The sequence below is a fragment of the Mizuhopecten yessoensis genome, unplaced genomic scaffold (assembly GCF_002113885.1).
Source record: "Mizuhopecten yessoensis strain PY_sf001 unplaced genomic scaffold, ASM211388v2 scaffold6625, whole genome shotgun sequence".
Taxonomy (NCBI): Eukaryota; Metazoa; Mollusca; class Bivalvia; order Pectinida; family Pectinidae; genus Mizuhopecten; species Mizuhopecten yessoensis.
The window spans coordinates 627,799-650,434 of record NW_018406643.1 but is presented as its reverse complement, the minus strand read 5'-3'; the positions used below and the strand labels follow the sequence as shown (position 1 = coordinate 650,434).

At 37.0% G+C, this 22,636-nt stretch overlaps 1 protein-coding gene and 1 non-coding gene across 7 annotated transcripts; one reads left to right on the top strand and one right to left on the bottom strand.

The window, feature by feature from the left end:
- Positions 1–1,267: 1,267 nt before the first annotated feature.
- On the bottom strand, positions 1,268–21,395 carry LOC110452350 (tuftelin-interacting protein 11-like). Of its 6 annotated transcripts, none has more exons than XM_021500819.1 (17): positions 21,330–21,387; positions 20,181–20,294; positions 18,535–18,703; positions 17,747–17,928; positions 17,064–17,236; positions 14,944–15,001; positions 13,229–13,441; positions 12,369–12,513; positions 11,988–12,150; positions 10,103–10,225; positions 9,208–9,355; positions 8,504–8,700; positions 6,763–7,178; positions 5,384–5,590; positions 4,167–4,360; positions 3,308–3,379; positions 1,268–2,962 (listed from the first exon to the last, which is right to left on the bottom strand). In XM_021500819.1, exons 3-17 carry the CDS (start codon positions 18,638–18,640, stop codon positions 2,789–2,791), a joined length of 2,571 nt encoding a protein of 856 aa, XP_021356494.1. In that variant the 5' UTR covers positions 18,641–18,703; positions 20,181–20,294; positions 21,330–21,387; the 3' UTR covers positions 1,268–2,788. The 6 variants fall into 6 exon arrangements, with proteins under 6 accessions (XP_021356494.1, XP_021356489.1, XP_021356490.1 ...); XM_021500814.1 differs by having other exon boundaries at positions 20,181–20,280; XM_021500815.1 differs by having other exon boundaries at positions 20,181–20,280; positions 21,238–21,379.
- Positions 14,462–14,534, top strand: Trnas-uga. Its single transcript has one exon. It is a non-coding gene; the product is annotated as a tRNA-Ser (tRNA).
- Positions 21,396–22,636: the final 1,241 nt, after the last annotated feature.

Here is a 22,636-nt window from a genome sequence, read left to right as displayed (position 1 = left end):
TAACAGCACGTGCTGATACGTTTGACAGGATGTCAACTACTGGATACCTTGAGTAATCATCGACAAGGATTTTGAAATCAAGCAATTGTGCAAAGCATCTTTCAAAGTATGAAATAAACGTAAGCCGAGAGTTTGCAGAAATTTAGTATTGTCAGTTACTTAACATCCGACTTTGTTCCTTTGTTCCTATACACTCATTGGGCCTCAAATTTAATTATAATTTCTGCACTCCTACAGAGGGAATATTTACGGTCAGTGGTCTTTTAAAGATTTACCCCTTTGAACAATTTTTCTTTTCCCTTTGGGGCAAACCACTGTTTATACCAACATTGAGTTTTCTTGGTCTAGGATTTCTTAATACTAAATCAGGTTAAAATTGGTTCACACATACAGAGGAAGTGGGTGGTATTTCAAATATATAACATTCCACTACTGGGCCTGGTTTATCTGTCCTCTGGTGGGAAACACTCTTCATTATTTGTACTTTGTTAAGTGCCCATGGCCAAAGGATAGTCCAAAAAGTGTCAAAATTCATTCAGCTGTTCTTTATAAGTAGTCTTTTAATTGTAAATTGATGGAGGGTGGATACTGTACCACCAGATATGCTCTATTTCCTTTTGAGCAAGGAACTAAAAACTAAAACAACATTGTTATTGTTTACATTTGTACTTTATTTTGCCATTTGCACACTTTTACAGCCTTTCATACTCATACACATAAAACATACACTACTAGTATAACAGGGTTTAGACAGGTGATATAGAGTTATATTACTTGTCTGGGATTCGTATTTTCCAGAACAATTGAAACATGAACTGTAACAGGTAATATAATAGGACCCCAATGCTACCTGTCAAACACATGTACAACAAATTAGTCATATTGCAAACCTGTTTATAGAGACTCCGCAAATGACAATAGATTTGATTTCATTTTTTGAATTAAACTCAACTTCAATTTTCTATATTGGAAATCAAGTCTGATAATATGAAATCAGGATCAAGTCTGGTTCTTTTTCAGTATGACAGTTAATTAGTTTCAAATTTGCCATCATTGATAACTTTTCAGTGAAATTCTTTTTGAAGATTTAAGAAACTATAAGAGAATAAATAAAAACAGGTTGTGATTTTATTTTCACTAATGACCCTATATATAAGGTTCACCTCCGTTATGACCCCACTTATCTTAAACTACCATTTTAACTTTCTGGAATTCTGAGTTGTGAAGAGTTCATTTAACAGTCGGGTAACATCAATTTTAATCTGTATTCTTTTGTCCTGGTTTGTTAAATTGATCCAGTACTTTTAAAGGAATAGCCTTGTCTGTGAGGGTCTGTAGGGAGTCAATTGTTTATTCTACAGTGCTGCATAGCCTTGTCTGTAAGGGCCTGTAGGGAGTCCATTGTTTATTCTTCAGTGCTACATAGCCTTGTCTGTGAGGGTCTGTAGGGAGTCCATTGTTTATTCTTCAGTGCTACATAGCTTTGTCTGTGAGGGTCTGTAGGGAGTCCACTGTTTATTGAAGGTCTGTAGGGAGTCCACTGTTTATTATCCAGTGCTACATTGCCTTGTCTGTGAGGGTCTGTAGGGAGTCCACTGTTTATTGAAGGTCTGTAGGGAGTCCACTATTTATTATCCAGTGCTACATAGCCTTGTCTGTGAGGGTCTGTAGGGAGTTCACTGTTCATTGAGGGTCTGTGGGGAGTCCACTGTTTATTGAAGGTCTGTAGGGAGTCCACTGTTTATTGAAGGTCTGTAGGGAGTCCATGGTTTATTATCCAGTGCTACATAGCTTTGTCTGTGAGGGTCTGTAGGGAATCCACTGTTTATTGAAGGTCTGTAGGAAGTCCACTGTTTATTGAAGGTCTGTAGGAAGTCCACTGTTTATTGAAGGTCTATAGGGAGTCCACTGTTTATTGAATGTCTGTAGGGAGTCCACTGTTTATGTAAGGTCTGTAGGGAGTCCACTGTTTAGTATCCAGTGCTACATTGCCTTGTCTGTGAGGGTCTGTAGGGAGTCCACTATTTATTGAAGGTCTGTAGGGAGTCCAGTGTTTATTGAAGGTCTGTAGGGAGTCCACTGTTTATTGAAGGTCTGTAGGGAGTCCACTGTTTATTATCCAGTGCTACATTGCCTTGTCTGTGAGGGTCTGTAGGGAGTCCACTGTTTATTCTTCAGTGGTACATTGCCTTGTCTGTGAGGGTCTGTAGGGAGTCCACTGTTTATTATCCAGTGCTACATTGCCTTGTCTGTGAGGGTCTGTAGGGAGTCCACTGTTTATTATCCAGTGCTACATTGCCTTGTCTGTGAGGGTCTGTAGGGAGTCCACTGTTTATTATCCAGTGCTACATTGCCTTGTCTGTGAGGGTCTGTAGGGAGTCCACTGTTTATTATCCAGTGCTACATTGCCTTGTCTGTGAGGGTCTGTAGGGAGTCCACTGTTTATTATCCAGTGCTACATTGCCTTGTCTGTGAGGGTCTGTAGGGAGTCCACTGTTTATTATCCAGTGCTACATTGCCTTGTCTGTGAGGGTCTGTAGGGAGTCCACTATTTATTATCCAGTGCTACATTGCCTTGTCTGTGAGGGTCTGTAGGGAGTCCACTGTTTATTGAAGGTCTGTAGGGAGTCCAGTGTTTATTATCCAGTGCTACATTGCCTTGTCTGTGAGGGTCTGTAGGGAGTCCACTGTTTATTATCCAGTGCTACATTGCCTTGTCTGTGAGGGTCTGTAGGGAGTCCAGTGTTTATTGAAAGTCTGTAGGGAGTCCACTGTTTATTATCCAGTGCTACATTGCCTTGTCTATAAGGGTTTGTAGGGATACAGGGACCCATTGGTTGTTTTCCTGTATAAATATAACACTTCTGTCCATATACATCAGAAGCTTGCCATAGCGATACACTTGCTTCGCCTCCTGGGTACGACCTGGCACTGGCATGAAAAGAATGTTGTTTTCTTCTGCCTGTTTGGAGGAAACAAGAAAAGGATGAATAACATGTTTATTATGTACTTAGGGATATTTCACTTTAGTTTGCACTAGCAGTGAGCGAGCCAAAAAAATAATCTTCATGACACAAAAATATATTGTTGCTACATCGGGATATCAGCAGACTGTCTTCCAATTCATTTCTTATGCTTCAATTCCTAATTTCTGTGAGCTATATTTCTCATGCAAGTGAAATTGCTTATTGTTTGGCTGGAATACACTTCATATTAAAATGACAGTTTAATAAAGGTATGTTTTCATTTTTTTCAATGTTTTTGTCAAACAAAGAATCTTAATCAACTGTTTCAGTAAGACGGTTACCTTTTTCTCCACCAACTCCTTAAAGCTGGCTGGGTAGGAAGTACTAGCTGTGGAACTTCTGACAGCTGGATACTGAAATAAAATTATATCAATTACAGATCATACTTATACTTAGCTTATTCAAAAAGTAAATACTGGTAATTTAAAAGAAGCTGACATTTTACATTTCATCAAACTTTCTTTTAATTGAACCCAACTAAATGTGTCAGTTTAACTCATTCACCCCTGAAATTTATAATCAACTATTCCAACCTTTGAATTGGAAGAGTTCAAATGTGTCTTCAGGGGTATTTTAATGATTGCTTGATCATTTCTGTCTAAATAACCGTTCACAATAACGACTTTACTGATGTCTTTATCTTGAACTCTGTAGGATTGGACAGCCTACAGTCATGGTTGTTTAGCCTAAAGTCTAAGTAAATTAAAGCTCATTCCTATGGAAAGGCCCTGGGATAAGGATAAACTATTCTTGCTTTTAGGGGGGTTGTCAGGCAAAATGTAAATACATCATGGCCAGGAGTAGATTTCTGTAAAATTTAATTATACAAGCACACCGATTTAATTCCATGTTTTGGCAACAATTTACAAGTGGACGCTTAAGATGCATTGTGAATTTGCAACACACCTTTCTATAGCTATAACGTAGGTATTCAGATGTTGTGGTATAGGGGAGGTGTAGGTGGGCGAGGTAGGATATACTTGGATGTTGAAGTATAGGGAGCAGCAGGATATGATATTTCCACGATGTGGTATGGGTTTTACCCGAGTGGTGGGGGAAGGGGTTGTATAGCTATTTACATTTGAATTATGAGAAAGGGACAGGGTTAAAGATTCTGAGGAGAGGGGTAATAATACTTACATCTTGTGGCATGGGAGGGGCTGGGGGACCAGGGGGACCAGGGGGACCAGGGGGTAAAGGTGGGGGAGGAACAGATGTGTCTGCCATATGTCTCCTCTCTGTGTGAGCAAAGTAGGCCATGTTCTCTTTGGCTCCGGGCTGGAAGTGACCAGAGACTGCCCGGTTCATTATGTCCAGGGCCTTGTTGAAGTGATCTGTCAACAGAGGATATTGATTGGAATACATTGCACAGTTTGGAATATGTGCTTTTTACACACAAATATCTCTATTACCAACAGTCTTGTAAACTTTTTTTTTTGAGAAAACTCTATTGATATTTAATTGTATTTCTGAAGCCATGCTTTTTGATATTTGAAAAATGGGTAAGTCCAAAAAATGTAAAAAAAAAAATGTAAAAAAAAATTCCTATTTTGCCTTCCCTGCATTAATGTTTGACCTCTAAGGAACAACTCTGCCAAATATCAGCATCGTTCAACGGTTTCACTTCAACCTTTATCTACAGATTTGAATAAAATTGGTAAAGTCCCAAAAATGTCAAAACTTGATTTCATTGTTCCTGTTCTGTTTTGACTGTAATGAACCAATCTGAGACCTCTAGGGAACCTCCATGTCAAAACAAACGACATCCTAGTACAATACAAAACACCTTATAAACAACTTTTAACACTTTCACAAAACTTTAACTGGCAAAGCTGTCACCAAAATGGCTGTATGACTACTAATCCAGTAAGTCCCCCATTTTTCAGATACTACTAGGCCAGCTAAAACTTCTATTAATGGAAACAAGCCCTAACGAGCTGTATAAAGCACAGGATATAAAAATCTAAGCTTAACATTCATGGAAATGAGCCGCTGTGAGCTCTATGAAACACAGAAATATATATTTAAGCTACTTTGAAGGAAATGAGCCCTGATGAGCTCTATAAAGCACAGATAAAATATATCTCATCTACATTGATGTAAACAAGCACTAATTAACGACCCTATAAAGCACAGGATATAGATATCTCAGCTACATTCATGGAAACAAGCTCTTACAAGCTCTATGAAGCATAGGATATAAATATCTCAGCTACACTGATGGAAACGAGCCCTTATGAGCTCAATGAAGCAAAAGGAAATTAATATCTCAGAAAACATGAAGTTGTACTTTATTTGACAGGTCATTGGTCAATATAATGGGGTGTATATATAAAGATAAAAATAACTGCACGCACCCTTGACGACAGGAATGGACATGTATTGGTCGGGAAACAGCGACTTCCAGCCAATATACCACTTGGTGATCTCCTCGTAGTTGGGCATGTTACCAAGCCAGCTACACAACACCTGCAGCCACTTGGGGAAGAACGTCTTGTCTAACATGGTCACCATGTGTTTGGGCGGAATGAGGTCTCGCCAAGCAACAACCCAATGCCAGGCGTCTGAAATATAATACAGGGCATATATATAATGGATGCATTCAAATTTTCAAAAGCTGAAGTTTTTAAAGGCTGTGAACTTTTAAGGATCCCTGTCCTGCAAGTAAAACGCTAGAAAATTCCACTGTAGTTTTTTCCTACAATTGAAGCTCAGTTGGTAAGTGGTCAAGCATAATGGATAGAGGTCAAGGATAGGAATGCTGATCTGGTCCTGTTTGGTTTTTCTACACTCTGAACACAGTCGTTGATTTATTGTGATTTTTCTTGTGTGATATTTTGTTTGTATTTTTTAGATTTTTTGTTTTTTTTGTTGTTTTTTTGTTTTTATTATCTTTTTCATAAAAACTTAGCATGGTATGTTTTTTTTAGCAATGATTGATCAAAGCTATAGTCATGTTTAAAAAAAGTTTCCAATATATATGTACATGAATGTAGTTACAGTCTCAGGCAGTGCACGTGGTACAAGGATCCTTAAATGAATTAATTTTGCGTTAGATATTTGTTAATTTTAAGGGACATTTCTGGAAATAAGACTTTGGATTTCTATGACCCTTCCACGGAAATATGTCTTACATAAAATTGCATGTTATTTAAGAAATCATGCTATGTTATATTAGGTTCATTTCCATGAATGTATTTTTATTGTGACTTATTGCCTGAATAGATCTGATAAAATTTATATTATACTGTAATAATAACACACCATAAAATTAATACTATTCAAGGAAAAACAACTTTGGCTTGTAGTTGTATATTTCTTGTGAAAACATAATATTATTTATGCAATCATTTTTGGAAAGTATTTTCAGTGAAAAGAGCCTAGATTTTACTTTAAATATCTTAAGAATTCCATTATGAAATTCTTTGTGTTACTACCACAATAGAAAATTTAAGATAATGTGTTCACATGAAAATTAATAATAAAGCATTTTAAACAATGAAAATGTTGCTGCTTGATGCTGAAACATGATAGTTTTTTCAAGACCCTCTAGACCAAAGTTGACAAAAATAATTTAAATCAAAATAACAACAGATATTGATGTCTTTGTAAATTAATTGATTTCTTGCCTCAATAAATCAAATTAATTTCTGTAGTAATGACATTTCCCAATACCAAAATATTCAAAACAAACCTCACCTTTTTAAACAAAAGAAAATCATGAATAAAGACTTACCCAAGACCTGCTGATGTGGATTAATAGTGAACTCCGTCATACACATGGCGAGTTTGGGAAGGATATTTTTGACGAGGAAAGCTTCAGTGTGGCCCGGCTTGAATACTTTCATCCACGGCTGCAGGATGACCTTCGCTGACGAATCGGATGGGTGCCAGTTAATGAGAGCGTTTGCAAGTTTGTGTCGAATCGGGGCATACAGTGGCTCCAATTTCTCACCCATGAGTGGCAACCAAGGGTGCAACCATGCATGAATTGGCATTGTGTCTGTCAACGGGTTCCAGTTCTCCACTTCCTGTAGTAACCGTGGCAACACAAGCTGGTCGAGGATGTTCTCCATCACCCAACCAGGAAGCACTGGCATCCACGTCTCCAAGAGCTCAATTAAGTTATCACAGCTCCGGACGTTCCATGTCCTGTAAGTTGAGTGGAAAATATCATTGATTACTTAACACATTTGTCATCTTAATATTCCTGTAAATTTGTAATTATGATAAATCACAAATATTGGGTTGCGTAACCTATAACTGGCTAACGTCATGTAAGGAGGTGATTCCATTTGTGTAATGTATACATGTATATGTGCTAGAGGTGACATGTTGGTGTATTTCCTTCTTTGCGATAGTGTGGATCTGATGATGCTGACCTCAAGAGTGTGACATCACCAAGGTGTCTTTGTCACACCTGTCTTTGTTACACCTGTCTTTGTCACACTCTCTATGTAACACCTGTCTTTGTCACACCTGTCTACATCACGCCTATCTTTGTCACACCTGTCTTTGTCACACCTGTCTTTGTCACATCTGTCTTTGTCACACCTGTCTATATCACACTCTCTCCATTACACCTGTCTTTGTCACACCTGTCTAAATCACACCTGTCTTTGTCACATCTGTCTTTGTCACATGTCTTTGTCAGGCCTGTCTTTGTCACACCTGTCTTTGTCACACGTCTTTGTCACACCTGTCTTTGTCCACCTGTCTTTGTCACACCTGTCTTTGTCACACCTGTCTTTGTCACACCTGTCTTTGCCACATCTGTCTCTGTCACACCTGTCTACACCAAGCCTGTCTTTGTCACACCTGTCTTTGCACATTTGTCTTTGTCTCGCCTGTCTTTGTCACACCTGTCTACACCATGCCTGTCTTTGTCACACCTGTCTACACCACGCCTGTCTTTGTCACACCTGTTTTTGTCACACCTGTCTACATCACACATGTCTACATCGCACATGTCTTTGTCACATCTGTCTTTGTCACACCTGTCTACATCACACTCTCTTCATTACACCTGTCTTTGTCACACCTGTCTTTGCACACCTGTCTTGTCACATTTGTCTTTGTAACACCTGTCTTTGTCACACCTTTCTTTGTCACATTTGTTTTTGTCATGCCTGTCTTTGTCACACCTGTCTACATCACACCTGTCTTGGTCACATTTGTCTTTGTCATGCCTGTCTTTGTCACACCTGTCTTTGTCACATTTGTTTTTGTCATGCCTGTCTTTGTCACACCTGTCTACATCACGCCTGTCTTGGTCACATTTGTCTTTGTCATGCCTGTCTTTGTCACGCCTGTCTACACTGTGCCTGACTTTGTCACACCTGTCTTTGTCACACCTGTCTTTATCACACCTGTCTTTGTCACACCTGTCTACACTGTGCCTGTCTTTGTCACACCTGTCTTTGTCACACCTGTCAATGTCACACCTTTATGAGTCAACACTTTGCTTTAGTACTTACAACACTGTTTTTCTGACAAATGGCAGCCACACATCCCACAGAAGTCTCTGATACACGTCCATGTCCTGTCCCCCTGTAAGGGGCCCCGCCACCAGTTTGTTAGTATAGTCCTCTAGTAAAGCCTTCCACTCCCTCACTGTCTCTAAGCCATGAGCGGGGTTCACCAAGGGATCCCAGTCAGTAAAATGCGTCTTCATCTATGTAAAAAAGAAATCCAAATGATTGTTCAAACAAAATTTAAATGTGATATCATCTATAGGCTAGCATTGAAGGAGTGTTATGCTTGTACCAATCACAATTTCTGGCAGATTGGATTTGAAAAAAAAAAAAACTTTAATTTCCAATCGTGCACTAGAACAAAGCAAGATATCAATCATTTACGGAATCAAAATTGATAATTAATTTTAGAACTTGATGGTACCATACCATGACGTTAATATTAACTAAATCTGTAGAGGGGTTCTTAAATTAACCTGTAAATATTTCCTTCCCAAAAGCGGTCAAATGTGACCTCTTACCCTTCAACTTTACCTAATTAGGTGTAGAATGTGAGACAAAATCTTTTTACTACAGATGCATGGACAGACGCAAACACAGATAAACTGACAAAGCCACTACTATCCCCCTACCCGCTCTAATCACACAAAATCTATTGGGTCATCAAATTGGAAATCATAAAATATTGATAAAGTCAGCATACTTACCATAGGGAAGACAAGTGCTATGGCCAGAGACGACAAGTCGTACATTTTGTACTCCTCGTAATAATCCTCTTGAAGGGATTTAAAGATGGCTGCACACTCGGACAACGACATTGGGTTATCACAGCCTGGCTGGGTCCTCTGCTGACACCTACGTTATAAAACCAGAAACCACATTTTGTTACCACTCTCTAGAAAATTCCAGACCGAGATATGTTTTGTTTTTACAATATGACATGTAAAACGTTTTAACTTTAGTTTACTGTAAAATGGGAACTGTTTGCCCTGTTGATCATTTTAATGTATTCTCATGACTTTCACCCTTGAACAAGAGGAAACTCAACACTTGCAAAAACCTATAATAGATATATACAAGGAGAAATGATATCCAACGTCCCCTAGCAGATGGTCGGCGTACCCCATGTGATAGATATCTAAATGGAATTCACTATTCGGGCCATTAGAGTAATAAGAGAACATGTAATAGAAATTCAAAAGAAAAGATGACTAGACAACATCAAATGGGGAGTCTCGGCCCACTACTGGGATATCATCAGATATAGTTACTTAGTTTTGAAATAACTGAAGGGTTAACCAAACCAAAGACCAGGGGATAAAACGGTATTGTGATTTACATTAATTGAATTTAAACAATACTTGTATCCAATATGACAACAAAATTATGATAGTGCATCTAATTAAACAACAATGATTTAGTTTATTTTCATATTTCTTTGGACGACAATAATCTGAAGATCTGACATGCTAGATAGAATCTGAAAAATTGATATTAGATCAATCAAACCAAAAATTTGAATAATGTGAATAATGTTTAAATCTGTTTTCCGAAATTTAGATTTGCATGACGGCAGTGATAATTAAGTACATAGTGACTTACGTGTCAACAATGTCCAGCACTTTTCTCAGTCTCTCTCTCTGTCTTTCCTCCTGGCTACAAATCTCATCCAGTCGTTCTTTCTCATATCTCATGTTCACGATATGATCCTTCAGGTACCGCAACCTAGACAAACAAAATGGTTCTTTTTAAGAAATAAGTTCAAGTTTTGTGAAATAATACATACTGAGTAACTACAATTCATTTACATGTACAGTCAAACATCGAACTTCGAAGATTCGAATATCTCAATGTGTAGAACTTACATTATGAATTGAACTTGAAGTCGTATTTCTCCCAGTTTTGAAATACAATCAAGGCCTGATTGTTGGGAAAACATTGAACATTACAACTAATAAATCAAAGTAAAACAATTACCTGCATGAGAACAATGGAAAGTAAACTCATGAACATTCAAATTACAGTGCACAAATACATCCAACATATTTTTCCATACATATAATCCAATATCTATAGATTTCAAATTAAATTGTTTGCCTTGTGTTCTGTCATTCAACAATCACATTCCGTCTCATGTAAATTTCAATGATGTTTGAAAATCAAAAATTGTGAATCATTTCTCAATGTTTCAAATTTGAAATATCGAAGTTTGACTGTATGTAAAAATCACACAAGATACAGCTCTGGACCATCATGATTAGGTACTCCGGATTACTTCAGGTAATACATGCAGTTTATTTTTGCTCAAATCAAGTATCCTCAAACAATTGTTTTTGCATACCAAGGTAAAATGACACATGTGGTATACGGGAAAACTTTTGTCACAGTTCAACTTTTATTGTTTTCGCCTTCACAATCACAGCAAATTTTCTGTATATAGCATACCATATATCATATGGTAATATCATGTGAAGGGCAAAACATACACTAGGCAAATATTTGACTGAGCGAAAGTTTCAAAGTATACAATACATGTTGAGTGTAACACAAGTTAATTTCCCTGCAAATACCACAAGTAAGGAAGAGTTAGTACACAGAATTAACCCTTTTACCCCTATGTAACTTTTGTAGACTCTACCATGCATTGATATGGATGAGTCCATTATGATCTACAGTGTTGAAAGGGTTATGTGTATGTCTATGGTAACAATTGAGTCTTTTTACCAACTCTAGTCATTCTTATTACAGTCTCATTGAATTCAAAGTTGGGCCAATGTCAGTAAAACTTATTTCAATGTAGACCTAAGGATAATAGGCAACAGTTATTAAAAGACCACTCTGGAAGTCAAAAAGATGGTCTCTAAATGCATATGGCCCTTAATACGAGAAATTACGCAAGAAAAGTTCAGTCCCAAATAGTCCAAAATTTCCAAAAATAGAAATTATTTTTCCAAATTAAATCCATATTGTCCTTCTTGGACCCCACATGAACATCCATGCAAGAAATTAGGACAATAACACATGATCTGAGTGAACTGTAGAACACTGAAGAAACTTGCACCTAAACTTTAATCGAGAAATTGCGCAAGAAAAGTCAAGTTCCAAACATGGCAAAAATTTACAAATAAAGAAAGCAATTATTTTCCCAAATTAAATCCATATTGTCATTCTTTGACCCCACATGAACATCCATGCAAATAATTAGGACAATAACACATGATCTGACTAAATTGTACACCACTGAAGAAACTTGCACCCAAACCTTAACCGGACGGTTGCAAACACTAAACCATAATACATCCTTCGAATTTCGACGGCATATAATAATAATTACATTGTGAAAGTAAATTCTAGGTGAAAGTTTAACATATAACGAGGGTGAAAATTTGAAATAACAGAAGGATGTGAATAGGGCGACAGCTGGAGACAATTCCAAATCTTGGTCAACTTTTCATGAAACATACATAGATGATTGACCGTTACATACTTGCGGTCATTTTGTACAATATCCTCTTCGGCCATGTCAACGAGGAGAGTCAGGTTATGGGTCAGTTCTGGCAGGTCAAATGCTCGCCTCTGATTGGTCCGACTAGGTACAGGCTCTTCCTCCAGTTCAGGTCTGTCATGGCGATGGGCTATAGCATGGTAACCTATAAAAAGGAAACTGGATTATATATATCTATCTAGATATTATGTGCCAAATTTTTGTGCTTAATAGCCCAGCATGCAAATTGCTCATAACTGGGTATATAATAATTATCCAATATTTTTTATTTTTCGCATTTCCCCCAATATCGTATCAGCTTTAAGAAATCAACCTTGTTGAATATTTTCTGATTACCTATGAATTTTACTCTTTTTTTTTTACCTGACAGAACTCTTTGTTCTTTGCCAGTCATGTCGATGACCTTGACCTTGGCTGATGTTGACAGCTGTGGACGTTTCTTTGTCACTCCCATGTCGATGAGTTCCTGAGCAGTTTTGTAGACATACTTAGGTTTCTTCTTACTGCCCTGTAAATCATATTCCGATATAAATCATATATATATCAAACATATATCAAAGAATTATGTAAAAGAAGACAATATACAGAAATTTCAATTAGATCATTCATAATTACTAGTAAATGTTATATCAAAACATAGGTATGTCTACAGTATCTTCCCATTAAAAATCCCTTTCATCTGAAATCTGTCAAAATGTTCACCTTTATCATTTATTTGCTACAGTTTTATGTCATATCTTCCGATCCTCTTAAACAGCTGATGAAGGACATTTTATCTTGGTAGCACAATTGCACATATCACTAAAGTACTGTATACCAGGAAATTTTGCCCAGCCAAACTTTTGCCCTTTGTCCATGAAATCAATTTTCGCCCAGCATTAATTTTGTCCTTCACATTTAATTACTATTTATATTATGCTGTTTAATCACATTTGCTGTAATGATAAATTCGCCCTCATTACGGTATTTCTGGTATACAGTACTCGACAGGGATAAAAGCAGTAGTGATCATTATGATAAGGCAACCATCTTAAGAGTTTAATTCTTATTAATTTATAGCCAGGTGGTCTTGGTTGACAGATGATCTCCAAGGGTAGGCTTGAAAGTAACAACAGGTAAAGACATTTTAAGCAAGGTTATAAAAAAGTACTTTTAAGCTATGAAAATAAAGTATTAAATTGAGAAAAGTGTATTACCAAGGGTACTTCACCCTGTGGATTTACCTCTGGTTTTTTCTTCCATTGCTGAAGCTGTGATTGAAACTTATTATCCTCTTCCTCTTCCGAGTCATACACAGGGTAGTCCTGCAGTGACCTTTCTGACCTCTCTGTTCCGTAGGCTCCAACAGCTGCTCGACCTTTCCGCTTGACTGCCTCAACAGGCGTAGTGATACCTTGACTAGTTTTGCCGAGACCCTCGCCCGGTTTGTATCCCATCTACAAGAACAAAGGTTGTAGGTCACACGTACACTGGTTTATCTTAGACACAAACACATGTACTACAATGCATTACAAGTCAATGAATTACCATCACAAAGTTTGTGTAAAAATAAAAAATTCATACATTATTGTATCTCGCCTATATTTTTGATATATTTTATTTTATATACATGTGTGTACCGGAGAAACAAGGTGTTAAATCATGGTTCAGTACCAAGAGAGAGAGAGAGAGAGAGAGAGAGAGAGAGAGAGAAAGAATGACAGATGGTAGTCTCTCTACTTTGGGTAATTATTTTACATCAAATCAGCCTACGAAATGTAACATTTCTCTCGTAAGACATATTTCATTACTAGCTGACAAAGGAATAACAATTGTTTCATGGCACTTCACTCATTATACGAGATGGGAAGTAATCATGCATACACACTTGCATTGCTATCAAAATAAACTTGGGTTACTTCGAATTCCTTTTGAAGTGTCTTGGTAGCCAATGTAGCAATTGACCATCGTTTTTTTCCCCAAGTCAACGTTTTATGTAAGCTTTGTTATATCATTATCCAGCTCAAATGTATTACCTTCACGGTGAAATTTATTAGAACCAATACCATGATTGGTACACAGCTATTCCAGACTTGTAACAACATACACAAACACTCTGTTGTTTATCTTTTTAAAGATATTTCTTGTTATAATAATGAAGTTTGCCTAAGTTGACAAAGTACATATGTACAGACAAGTCCAACAACTCTCGTCATCGCTGACCTGGCTGTACCAATGCTCTGCGCATGCCAGAACTTCGATTCAAGATTATGCCTGCGATCCAGCCATTTCAGCTTGTACTTCAGATTGAAAATGAAAATGGCTAGATAGTAAGGCTCAGATGTAATAACATTTCTGTCAAATGTTCTGTTGTTTGGGGTTTTGTTTTCGCATTGAATGAGGGAATGAAACAAAAGGTAGATTATTGTATTAAGACATTAGTTGTGTAGCAGACCTGGACAGGGTCGATAGTCAGCGACCAGATAGCTCAATTGGTAGAGCGTCCGTCTTGAGTTCGGAAGGTCTGGGGTTCGAACCCCGGTCTGGCCGTGCATTTTACCTCTCCTGTTACAGTGGTGCCTGCAATCAACCCTTGTTTCGAGCATTTGGTGTATGCTTGGTAAGGGGATACCCAAACTTTGGTTGTAAATATTTGTGTCTTTGGGGCGGAGACTTAAAGAAAAGAGGGAGGAATGTACGTAGCGGAACTTGACTGGGTCGATAGTCAGCGACCAGATAGTTCAATCGGTAGAGCCTTCGTCTTGAGTTTGGAAGGTCCTGGGTTCGAACCTCTGTCTGGGTGTGCATTTTCCCTCTCCTGTTACAGTAGGAATATGCCCACCACATACCAGTTTGTCAGATGTGTATGTTACTCAACTGACCAATCAGACTACTCCAGCACCATTTCTGTTACACCTACAAAAGTACTAAATAACGGCCATGTTTGACTAATAGTTACCTTTTGGAGAAGTTTTTGACCAATACCTTTAGTGTGTTTTTCCCAACCACCAAATGCTCTGTAAGAAATAAAAAAATAAAAAATATAAGGAAACAACAAAACAGTTTTTGACTATCATTTTTTACAAAAAACTTCAGTGTTTTGATTTTCTGACTATTCTTTTACCTTTGGGGGATAAGGGAAGCATGACATTGAAAAAAGTCTTTTTAAATTGTTAGTGATTTGATTTACAAACAGTTTTACAATTCCATGAATATTCAGAATACCCGGTTAACAAACTAAGAAAAACAAATCAAGTCCTTTTGGCATGAAAATTCAGTATAACATTTGAGTTCACTTGAGCAAAGGAAATCAGTACAAAAGTTTTGAGTTTTATTGAGCCGAGCAAACATTGTATTGAGCTTAAATCGGACAGGGAAGCCATGCATAAAATTTAACTGTATTTGAGCCAAGAAATCCTCATAAAATCTAAGTTTAATTTAGTCAAAGAGCCCTGTATGATATTTAAACAAATTTGTGGAATTTATATCCCCTGCTTGCAGGACATATTGTAGGTAAACATTATTGAGGTTAGGTTTAAACATGTGAGTATCGTGCTGTTGAGACATCGGTTGATAAACTTAGCATGAGTCGGATGTGCATACAGAATTTGGTTGAAATATCTGCACAATATCTACAGCAATTATCACACGAAATCCAAAGAGTGCCCGAGATGGGTGGAAAGACGGAGGAACACAAACACTGAATCAATTTTGAAGAAATTTGGCTAATATTTGCTGGAGTTATTAAACGGAAACTGCAGATAATTATGCTTTTCGTTAATCAAGGGCCATAACTCCGCCAAATGTAGTCGAATAAAGTAGTTGTCAAACTTGAAAAAAAAGCCCTACCTAGCTGTATGCAGTTTTAGTATGATTGACCATATGAAACTGAAATAATTGTGCAGAAAATGATTTTCTATTTTAAGTAACAGTAGTCTTGACTTTTGACCTATTGAACTGAAAAGTAATCCTATGCATGTGCTTTGGGCATAGAAGTGTTTGTGTGAAATGTGAATTTTATTGACCTTATAAAGGAAACTCAAGTTATTGTGTAGAAATGAATCTGGATGCATAGATACGCCACATTGAAATATCCTCTCCTAGCTATCAAAAGGGAAGAATCAATCACAACGTGCTCACAGTAGCACTATTAAGTTGGTACTTAACTCATTCACCCCTGAAATTTCATAATTAACTATTCCAACCTTTGAATTGGAAGAGTTCAAATGTGTTTATAGGGTGACTGAGTTAATCTATTTGGCTGACTTGTTTAGCCTCTATGTGCGAGGTTTTTTAATCCTGTGCATCTTCTGTGGTAAAAGGTATTAAAAGGTCCTGATAAAGCCTCGTACACAGAGGCGAAAAACTAGTAAGCCAAATAAATTAAGTACCAACGTATACCTGTGACACTTGAGCATGTTGTGATTGATTCTTCCCTTTTTATATTTAATTATTCATCGATCCCCTCATCTTCTTGGATACCGTGGGTATCCATGCTCGAGTGAGGCACCCCACTGAACAACCCACAGACTTTTGGATTGACGTTGGCTCTACTGTCCTGTTAAATCTCCTATCTATGATACTGAAAGGCAGAGAAGGAATCAGTACTGTACCCAGTGTAATCATGTTAAAGTTAACAAGTGTAATCATGTGAAAGTTAACAAGTGTAATCTTGTTAAAGTTAACAAGTGTAATCTTGTTATTAAGTTAACAAGGGTAATCTTGTTATTAAGTTAACAAGTGTAATCTTGTTAAAGTTAACAAGTGTAATCTTGTTATAAAGTTAACAAGTGCAATCTTGTTAAATTTAACAAGTGTAATCTTGTTAAAGTTAACAAGTGTAATCTTGTTATTAAGTTAACAAGGGTAATCTTGTTATTAAGTTAACAAGTGTAATCTTGTTAAAGTTAACAAGTGTAATCTTGTTATAAAGTTAACAAGTGCAATCTTGTTAAAGTTAACAAGTGTAATCTTGTTATAAAGTTAACAAGTGCAATCTTGTTAAAGTTAACAAGTGTAATCTTGTTAAAGTTAACAAGTCTAAAAGTTGAAAGGCATTATAATTCTCTATCCACTTACTTATCCTGATTGGTAAGGCCTGCAGCAAACTTTCGCGAGCCTCCAGGGGGTCCTGCTTTGCCCTTTAATGGTGCACTCGATGACCTTAAAGGGGGCTGTACTATAGGAACCTGGGACCTTAAAGGAGCCTGGACGATGGGTACAGATGGCCCACCATTGTCGGAATCTGAATTCTGAAAATATATAGGAAAAGAGGTCATGGTCAGATATTAGGGCATCTACCAAGAACTTTTTATTTTTTATTTTTCAAAAATCTAGTATTTTCCACTTTTATTTACAATCACATGTACACATGACAAAATTCAGAGTTTGCCCGACATAAACCGACATCTTTTATGACCAGCCACGAATTAGTCTGGATGAGTCCGTATTGGTCAGTCTGAATGAGGCAACATGATACAATGTACCTATTTTACCTGTGCCTTTTGATAATTGCATTTTCAAACACTGGCATATTTAGCCTATTGTCCATCAGACTGAATTTGATTTCTTGAATTTCGAAATTGTAAATGAAATATTTCACAAAGTTTATACTTTCTCTATCAATCTACTCTTATTACCCTTTTTTACCTTATTTTTTAAGGTAATTTTCCTAACCTAATTATCCTTTCTGAAGCTGTGAATAGTTTTTATATTTATATGCAAATGTAGTAAAGTTTGTGACACAACAAAGGAAAAGTTACCTCATCACCGTCTTCCTCCTCATCCTCCTCTTTTACTTTCTTTTCCTTTGGAGTCTTACTACCTTGCTTCACTCCACCACTAACAAAGCTGACGGGTACCCCATAGTCTTTCTTTCCTCGAGGCCCTCGACCGAATCCCATAGTGGGTCTTTCATCTTCATCACTGTCCTCTGCCCACATTCCTGAAATAAATGCCACATATTGGGATCCATCTTATTTTAAGTATTATTCACCTTACAATATGTTGAATAGATAGTTGTGATCAATTTTCAAAGTACATTTTGTACTTCTAAATTTTTCAAAAATAGCTCCAATGAAATTCAAATTCAACAGACAATTGTTTTAATAAAATAATCAAATTTGCTAATACATTGTATCACAGAATTATTTTGCACTCAGTGCAAGTATGAGCACATATACATGTAACTGCTGAATTGATATTATTTGATAACTGAATAACCTGGTAAACAGTACAACAACCAACCAGAGTTTTTTTTTCCTGAATTTTACAACAGCCTGTTCCTTTATGAATTGTGAAAATATACCATTTTTTTTTTTCTAAATTGGTAAAACATTCCTCATTTTTTTGACATTTTGGGAAAACAAGTACTTTCTTGCTGGGAGAAACAGACTGTATTCGGCTGCAAAACTGAGCAAAAAAAGCACAATCGTCTGAAAAAATCACTGACAACAGAAAACTTTGTGTTGTATTACCATATTTCAAAAAAAGACATTGCCCTTCTTACGCTTGTGTAAGGTGCAGTCATTCTCTGCAAAAATGTATTTACCATATATGGCTCTGTTTTTGGAAATTCTGCGTCCAGGTCTTTGGTTGAACTCGTTGGCGAGGTCATCCTCGGTGACCTCAAACCTTTCCACCTCTGGTGACGACATGGTGGATCAGTATCTTGTGTTTAAACTTGTCAAACACTCAAATCATCCTTGTTCTTTATAAAGCTAAAACAGAACAATTGCATAATCAGTTAGCATCTTGTATAAGAAAAGGGTGTGGACACATTTTATTTTTTGATAAAACTTTAACTCATTCACCCCTGAAGATGCATTTGAACTCTTCCAATTCAAAGGTTGGAACAGTTCATTATAAAATTTCAGGGGTGAATAAATTATAGAGGGTATTGATGAGAAATAAGTTTAAGATGCAATTATCGGTTGGATTCAGATATACTTTTTGAAGTACCATACTATGGGATATTTTAATTTGGATGCAGTTTTATTTTGATTTTTCTATTGCTTGGAGTAAATGTGCCAAAATTTAACCACCAAAATGTCACAACAATGACGCAACATCTGGATTTCAGCACATCATCTTCCTACTCATTTGTTCCAACAACTACTCACCACTCTCCAATTACCAACTTTCATGGGGTGCATAATTTATTATCACATGGATTTATTTTCGGACAAGATTAATACTCTTCAAACATGTCAATAAATGTTTATTAGTTGTGTTCAAGGTTATTCCGTCTTTGCGTATTGCAGAGTTATCTTCTCTTGGGAGCAGGTATTGATTGTTACGTCATTGGTTTGTGTGAGAAAATTGCGTTGTTTTCTCAAAAATTGATAACATTACTCTCACAAACCAATGATGTAACAATCAATACCTGCTCACAAGAGAAGATAACTCTGCAATACGCAAAGAAGGAATACATAAATCATGTTGCCTTCAATTTACTGGTAACATACTGCTGGTAAGTATTGCCGTTAGTACCATCTAATATATAGGTGTTTAAACTGTATTGTATTTTTTTCTTCTGTGCAGTCAGGTGAGACATAATATAAAAGGCAGTATATTGATAGAATCTGGAAAATCTTGAACCATACTGACATGTATTCAGTAAATATCATGGTAAATAAAGGCTATAGATGATAAAGTCCTGTCATATATATGGAGGATGCACAACCACAGTAATACAATGGACTGATGGAGCAACTGAATAAATTAGATGATCAAGTCCTGTCAAATATATGGAGCCGCACAACCACCATCCTCGATATCAAGGGTTTATGTAACCCCTGGATATTGAGGATACACTACCACTGTAACACAACAAACTGATGGAGCGACTGAATAACTATGCATTTTTTTGTTTCTTTAGTGATAAAATTGATTTTAGGAAATTTCACTGAATAAACAACGAACATTTCAAAAAAAACCAAATGGCTGCAACATATTTTTTTTGCATGAGACTAGTGTCAATATATTGTAAAACAAGTTTTATATGATGATGATCAATTATATAAAAAGGATATCTGGTTATAAGTTCAATAAATAGGTTTGATACAACTTCTTTTATAAGTATGAATCCTGGGTTTGGTTTGGATTGTTTGGTATGAACAGCTATGGTCATTTAAGGACATACCAGGTTTTTGTGGCAGAGGAAAACTGGAGAACCCGAGGAAAAAACCCACTGACCTTCTGCCAGTACTTGGCGACTGCCCAACGTATGGTGGTGAATCAGTGGTGGAGGGCTAGTGGCAGCAGAATGTCGGACACCTTTATTACTCTGCCACCACTGGAGGATGAATTCTTCAAATGATTAACAGGTTAATGCTCACAGTAACAATTTCATTACTGAAACGGTGAACAAAGTGAAATAAAACACATTAACACGTCCAGTACACTCTGCCGATTGAGCTATATATAGCTGTAATGACCTATAATAGCTCTATCGACCTATCTGAAATAGGTCTTTTGAGCTATTTTTATGTGATTTTCTGTTTTAAGTAAAGCGAAACAAAGTCGCTTTTAAAAGAAGATTTTATCATTAGGTTGATAACAAAAGACATGAAATATAAGTATTATTTTTTAAAAATAAGGATGTAAAAAAAATCGGAAATTATACATTTATGAAAAATGAAAATAAACATCAAGATGTATGCTTTTTGTAGTCAACATTACCATAAACCTTATTGTTTTGTGCGACTTTGCTGTAATTTAATGAAAATTGAAATATGTGAATTTAGCTATATAGGTCTTTATAGCTATATAGTTCAATCAGCAGAGTGTACTGGACCTAATTAAGAGTTTTTAAACATTAAGAGCATACATTTTTTGGGCTTCATTTGGAAATATTATTGACAAAAAAACCCCAGACAAAAATAGGCCTGCGGTCAATGTTTGAGTAACCATTAAACTTTGAGAACAGGAACACTTCTTAACAACTAAAAGGTCATAATCAAGAGCTGCAGGTCCGCTTTCGTTTGTCAGGTGGACCGGTTTTGGACCAGAGTTGTTCGTTTATAACAGTTTGTGAAATAGGGATGGGCCAGGTGATTTGATGTTGTTTTTCGATGAGCCTTGGCAAAGTCTTTCAATGCATACATTAACATTTGCAGGTGCGTCGGGTTTTACCTCTGAAATAATACATTTTAAAAATGGACAAACCGGTAGATCCTAATAAACAAACAGGTCTCAAAAGATATGGATTTGTATGTCCAAGCACATGTGGTTTACTGATTTATATAATTACCCGTGTTACTTCACGTGTCCTTAAGGCGTTTGAGTAGTTCAACAACAAGATAGAATGAACATATCATATGAACTAATGGATCGCCGACTTACATTTCACACAGGCTAATAACAAACGCACAGGAACGATGGTCGAACGAGTTACCGGAAGTTTCCCCGAGAATCGTACTCACATAGATGTTTCATTTTTTGAGTGGGGGTAAAAGACGGATATAAAGTACGGATTTTGTCTGATCGGCGGAGAAGGGAGTAACTTAATTTTAAAGTACTGACCCGGTGTATTTTTAGTAGCGCTATTATGCCACACAAACATTAACATGAACAGGCTGACGAGGTTACCTCATCATCTGATAATTACACTGTAATTATATGTAATACATAGTACAGCGATAGATTTTTATGATATCATTGACACTCTATAAAGGTAATGTATACGCTCACTATTGTCATAGCAAAATAATATGAATATGTAAAAAATGACCAATAGCTAGTTTGATAATGTAATTTGAAGATTACATGGGCGGCAACACCCGACTTCAAAGCCAGTCAATTTTACTATAATATATTTACTATCAATTTTGATATTCTTTTGGTATACATCTGATCAAAGGATCAAACTAGGCCTAGTCTTGTCTAATCCATAAGGTGGCGCACTCTAAGCCTCCGATTCTGTCATGACATATTCCAGGGATGCAGAGAGCGAAAGTGAGCGTAACCCCTGGGGTAGAGGATAGTCTAATGAATAAATATCGCCCGGATGTTAGTGGGCGGGGGTCTGAATGATGGAGGAAAGCGGAGTATCTGGAGCAAACCCACGTGGTCGGGCAGGTGACACCATACCTTTTCAGGTCAGATCGGGGAATCGAACCCCGGCAAGTGCACTACCAACTGCGCCATCCGACCACCGTTCTAGTTTAAAATAGCTAGCCGCATAAAGAATTCATTCCCGTCTCACGAAAATATATCAGCAATGATAAAACGAGAGAATCATTAACTTATTGTGAAGAGATTCATTGAATATCTCGAGTGAAGGTAAACACACAACTTTACCTTCCAGTCAGTAACTGTTCTTACGAAGAACGACATCCTCGATACTCCAAGGGTGACGCTCACTTTTGCTCTCTGCAACCCTGGAAAATTGAAGGCACGTGGCTAGCTTTTTGATTAGTCTCGGGTTTACAAAATCCTGACCAATTGCTAGGCTGATATCTGTTCTTTGATGATTACAGAGGAGCGACATCCAACTTCAAAGCCAGTCAGTTTTACCGTTACGCGACCGACATATTGATCAAACTAGTCTTCTTGCCTCATCCACGAGGTGACGCACACTGAGCCTACGATGCTGTGATATAATTCAAGGGTGCAGAGAGCGAAATTGAGCATTAATCCTGGGAGTATTG

Excerpts from the sequence above, each read along its gene's own strand:
- LOC110452350 (XM_021500813.1), bottom strand. The coding sequence starts at position 18,640 with ATGTCGTCACCAGAGGTGGAAAGGTTTGAGGTCACCGAGGATGACCTC. Across the intron at positions 12,514-13,228 it reads AATGGAAGAAAAAACCAGAG|GGCAGTAAGAAGAAACCTAA; the intron begins GTAAATCCACAG and ends TATGATTTACAG. Across the intron at positions 10,226-11,987 it reads ATTGTACAAAATGACCGCAA|GTTGCGGTACCTGAAGGATC; the intron begins GTATGTAACGGT and ends TTGTTTGTCTAG.